Here is a 5,414-nt window from a genome sequence, read left to right on the forward strand (position 1 = left end):
AACATAAGGAAAACATTTGTGAAAAAAATGCACCCAGCGCTTTTTTTTTTTTTTTTTTTTTTTGCAAACATTAGGAACAATTCCTCCATACTTTGGGTACTTGAGTCACTTTTTCAAACCCTTCACACATTATAGGCACAGCAGCAGTCTACTGCATCAGGGCTAAACTATGTATCATTTGTCATTGCTACATTATGACTATACTAATTCTAATTCCATACATTTTTCTCACTTCAACCACCAACAAAACTCTATATTTGCATATATTTACATATTCTTTTGGTAACTGGTAAACTTACAATTTTTTTTTCACTGCTAACAAGCATTGGTCAGTGCTGAAGCCACAATATCAGAACTCATCACACATTCAGCAAAACAGAAGTCTAGACAGACCATATTGTGAATCATTTTTCATTGTTTTCACACCATCAAGATTTTTTGAAATCCATGAACACTTTTGTTATTCATACTTCACTATCTGCAAAACACTATATATTTGCAGCACATTTTTTCCCACCACTTTCAAAACTGCTAAAAGCACATTTAAATCAGAATGATGGCAAACCCTGTCCATTTCTGCAGGAATTATATTGAAATATAAAAAAAATATTTACTATGAAATTAAATAATAATTATTCCAAACACAACTAGCAGCAGTTTCAGCTGAAAGTCAACCTAGGTGTCCTATTTTTAGTCTTTTTTTTTGTTTGTTTTTGTATTTTTTGGTTATGGGGATGGCTTCAGAATGACTTTATTTGGAAACATGGATCAAGGAAGACACATTGGTGGGAAAAAAAGAGTGGCAGAGAGAGGGAGGACTTAGAACCATGTTGATTATGTATGTATGTATGTATGTATGTATTATACTTTTGAGTATTTTACAATACATTTATACAGTAATACCATATTGAAATATAGTCTGTTTTTTAAAAAAAACAAATACAAATACAGCAATTAGCAATAGTTGAAAACCTATGCAAGTGATAGTTTTTCAATTTCATTACCATCTATTCAAAAGGAGAAAATTTAGGAATAATTTCACACTCTAATGCAAAAATGAACTATGTAACATATACTGCAGTGAATTATAGTGAGATAGTGTCATTCTTGTTTTGTAAAGAAATTTTAAAAAGTGAACATTGTATAGTGCTACTTGTTGTTACAGGTAGTGATAAAGTGTATTTTTGTAAATTTCATGTCATGATGCAGCATGTCACATAACACATTACTTCACCCACACAGACAACCAAGCATGTAGCATTTTTTTTTAATTCATCCTGAAATTCTGTGTGAGAAAAGATTAGTGATTATGAAATAAGTCTAGATGAGCTTACCAGAGCAGATGACTCCAGCATCTTCAGTATGTTTAGCTTTTAGTCCCCATCCAAACAATCCACAGTTCATCAACGTAGGTTCTGTTCCAGTACACTGTAAGTTAGAAATCCATATTTTTCCTGATCCTTCTCCAAAGTAAGCACTCTTTGGTGCACTTAAAGCCTCTCCACAGCCCAGTTCTCTACACACCACTGCAGCATCAGCCAAATCCCAGCCAACATCACGCACTGTTCCCCACTGACCATCATGAAGAACCTCCACTCTACCAGCACAGTGACTGTTAGTACCTACTAATCGCAATGTTTCTAAAGGGCAAAAGAAAGATAGAGAAAAAATGAAAAATAATTTTTGTTATTCAATAGTTTTATGTCAATACTTAAAGTTTATATCGTTTACATACCAGCACATACAACGCTCACATCATTGTCATGGGAACAATTGTGTGAAAGTGACATTGGACAGAGAGCAAACTGATACTCATTTCCTTTGCACTGAATCTCTTGTGTCCACATCTGAGTGTCTCCTTTGTCAAAAGCAGCTGCTCCCAGCACCTGTACAGGAGCCCCACAGTCCAGCTCTCTACACACAACCTCTGCATCCTGCTGGTCAAAGGCATCAGCACAGACTGTGTACCATGTGTTCCCATGAGGCACCTCTAATCTTCCAGAGCAGTGAGAACCTCCAACCAACCTGATGCCTGAAATAAAATAATAAACCATTTAAAATGTCACAAAAATAAATAAATAAATCTACAGTATAAAAAAAGTCACAAATGTGATTGTTAGTTTATATATTATATGGGAGACCATGGAGTGTTGTAATTTTTCATAAGCCCCACCTTTATGTAATGATTGACAGGTTGGGGGCATGATCAGCTCGGAATGCATTTTCAAATCCACGTTGATTTTAACATTCATTGCGAGGTATTTAATGAAAATCTTAAATGTAAATGTTAATGCATTTAAGAAAAATAAAAGACATTTACCATTTTACTATACCTTTTGCTCAGAATGCAATTTTAAAATCCACATTACATTTAGCTACAATTATCATGCAGTATTATGATAAAAGTGTCCTATCTATAAGTCTAAATGCATTTAGGAAAAATAGCATTAAAATGATAATTTTGCTAAACATATTTAATTTTTAAAATAAATAATTTTTATTTTAATTTTGCCACTTTAAAGAGTTAAAAATATGTATTTAATTTATATATTTAAAACTAGTGTAGGAAATGACAAATGTAAATTATATAATTGAATACTATATAATTGATTTTCATTTTGTTACCAAATGAATATTGCTACCCATATGCTTATACCATTTGGCAACTTAGGTGGTTAACTATTTGTAGTTCACCCAAAATGGTGTATTTTATTTAGCATCAAATATGGTAATGGTGCATCAAATATAGTAAACCCAAGAGGTCACATATTTGACCATCCATGTTTATTAATTATCATTAACAAATTAAAAAAAAAAAAAAAAAAATAATAATTATTTAAAAAATACAGTATTTAATATTTACAATAGGCTATTTATATGTAGTCAGGACAGAGTGCAAGCATAGCTTATGTGTTTAACATAATTCTGTATTTTTATTTAGATTTGTATGGATATAGTCATACATTGAATATACTGTATTTGTTAAAATGATCATTTTACCATGGTGAATAAGCCAAAGGTAACAGATAGTTCATGACCAGTTTGAATATTCTGTGTGACTGTCACTATAGGGGGTAAAATGCAACAATCATCTCTAAATGTTGGAGATAGTGGACAGATAGCTTTTCTTAACTGTTTTACGGCTTTTATTAGAAAATCACCTACCTGAGCAGATAACACCAACATCTTCTTTATGTACACAGTCATGATCTCCCATTTTTGTTTTTGAGCATTTGAATATTGAGGACTCTGATCCACTACATCTCACATTATCCATCCAGATTTTCCTGATCCTGGTCCAAAGTGAACAGTATGCATTGAGTTTGAAGTTTCACCACAGCCCAGCTCTCTACACACCACTGCAGTGTTTGTCAAACCCCAAAAATCATGACACACAGTTCCCCATTCTCCATCATAATAAACCTCCACTCTACCAGCACAGGAATTACTACCACCCACCAGCCTCACATTTCCTGTAAAAAAAAAAAAAAAAAAAAAAAAAAAAAAGATTTAGAAAGATGTGTATGCTGTTAAATGTATGTGGAAGAAGATGGACACAAACAGACATTCAGTCAGTGAAAGAGAGGAAAGTACAAAATGACCACAAGATAAGGAAATTTACTTTTATATTAATGCAAATATTTCACACACAAAAACATAAACACAGAGTCAGTCACTATAACATTAACTAACATATAATGATCCTTAATTTGTACATACCAGCTGTGGCAAGTTTGATCACAGAAGACAAAAAAATGAGAGTTAGACCGCTCTCCATCTTTACTGATAATACTAAATGTTTGATCAGCTCAGAACTGAAAGATTTAGGAGAGACAGAGGCAGAAGGCTTCACAACCACCAAACAACAAGCCAATCAAAGACACTTTTACCTTATTAGACAGAAGAGAGGAAATCATCAAAAAGTTTCACTGACAAATCAGAAGGTGTATTTATGATTCTCACCATATTTATTTAAAGCACGTCAGCATTGATGAACAGGACTCCTCCTCCACTTCATAGTGACACTTAACTGGGGAGAAACATGCAAGATAGAGGGGTGACAAAGTCAAACATACAGGAAACTGATTTCAGGGACAGTTTATTTAGAGCATCAAAGCTCAGCACCTGCAGATTGACAAATACTAATGCTCATAACAAACTTCATGCTTCTTGCTTTGAGTTCATGTTTACAAATATTAGTTGGATGCAAACATTTTTTTTTTTTTATTACTGTTATTTATGCAGAAGTGTGTTTTTTGCAACAGTTCTTAAGTACACACATAGTATACACAAGTATACATAATACATATAATAATGGTAGTATATTAGTTTTACATTTTCTCAAAATAAATAAATACACTTTAAAAAGACAATAAAGTATACCTGTGCCCATACACAGTTCATCATACAGGAACAGTCGACCAACACTTGTGTTTAATATTGCAGTACCGATCTATTCCTGTTGGTGGCAACGTGCGCCAAACTCATTTGACTATGACATGAGCCCCAGTTAAAATACTGTCTGTACCAGAATAATTTTGCTTGTTAATTTTGACTGCAGTATACTGACCAGAGAAATATGTACCCTAACAATACTTCAGAAATTATGTCTTATTTTCAATCTGTTTAGAATCAGAACTATTTTTCCAATTAATCTTATCCTACACTCTAAAAAGTGCTGGGTTAAAAGATAACCCAACCTTAACCCAGCTGCTGGGTAACTATGGGACAGAACACGTGTTGGGCTGTTTTGACCCAAGTGCTGGGTTTAACCATTTGACCCAGAATGCTGGGTTGTTTATTTGACCCAACCAGTGGGTCAGGTTAACGGTGTTGCTGGGTTAAACATAACCTAATTATTGGGTTATTTGTTGTCTTATTGCCTTGCTACCTTTATATTTACCAATAATAATAAATAATCACAAAAGAATGTAAAATTATTGTTGCTTTTCTGCAATACAGTTAGAAAAACACACAAAAAAAATGCAACTGTAAACATCAATTTTTATCAGTTTTATTTCTTTTAAAAACAATTTTCAAATGGGTGCAGCTGTCACACATTTTATCCAAACATTACAGACACATAAAACAACTTTAGTAGATCAGTTAATTTAAAACACAAACTGTGTAAACTAGGCACTGTAGATTCTGATTCTTTGTCAACATTGCAGCAGCAGAACACTCAAAAATTAATGATCACCACATGAGAATCATTCCAAACATTGTGCTATTAAAACTAAGCCAAACAAAGTGTCCACCAGACAATACATATGACAATTTAAAACATGTTACAAGTGGCCAGAAAAAACTGTTGGCCTTAAAAAACAAAACAAAAACAAAACAAAACAAAACAAAACAAAACAAAACAAAAAAAAAAAAAAAAAACACACATGAAGACTTATGTCCATCAATAT

The 5,414-nt window shown here is 32.9% G+C and overlaps 1 protein-coding gene and 1 pseudogene across 1 annotated transcript; one reads left to right on the forward strand and one right to left on the reverse strand.

Moving 5' to 3' along the window:
- The window catches only part of LOC127161783 (scavenger receptor cysteine-rich type 1 protein M130-like), a 7,184-nt pseudogene extending 5,963 nt beyond the window's left edge, over positions 1-1,221 (forward strand).
- A 99-nt stretch (positions 1,222-1,320) lies between these two features.
- Positions 1,321-4,186, reverse strand: LOC127161784 (deleted in malignant brain tumors 1 protein-like). The gene is made up of 4 exons (XM_051104530.1): positions 3,721-4,186; positions 3,166-3,473; positions 1,736-2,032; positions 1,321-1,640 (listed from the first exon to the last, which is right to left on the reverse strand). The coding sequence occupies exons 2-4, from the start codon at positions 3,275-3,277 to the stop codon at positions 1,321-1,323; spliced, it is 729 nt and encodes a 242-aa protein (XP_050960487.1). The 5' UTR covers positions 3,278-3,473; positions 3,721-4,186.
- Between the last annotated feature and the right edge of the window lie 1,228 nt (positions 4,187-5,414).

The sequence above is a fragment of the Labeo rohita genome, unplaced genomic scaffold (genome assembly GCF_022985175.1).
Source record: "Labeo rohita strain BAU-BD-2019 unplaced genomic scaffold, IGBB_LRoh.1.0 scaffold_731, whole genome shotgun sequence".
Classification (NCBI taxonomy): domain Eukaryota; kingdom Metazoa; phylum Chordata; class Actinopteri; order Cypriniformes; family Cyprinidae; genus Labeo; species Labeo rohita.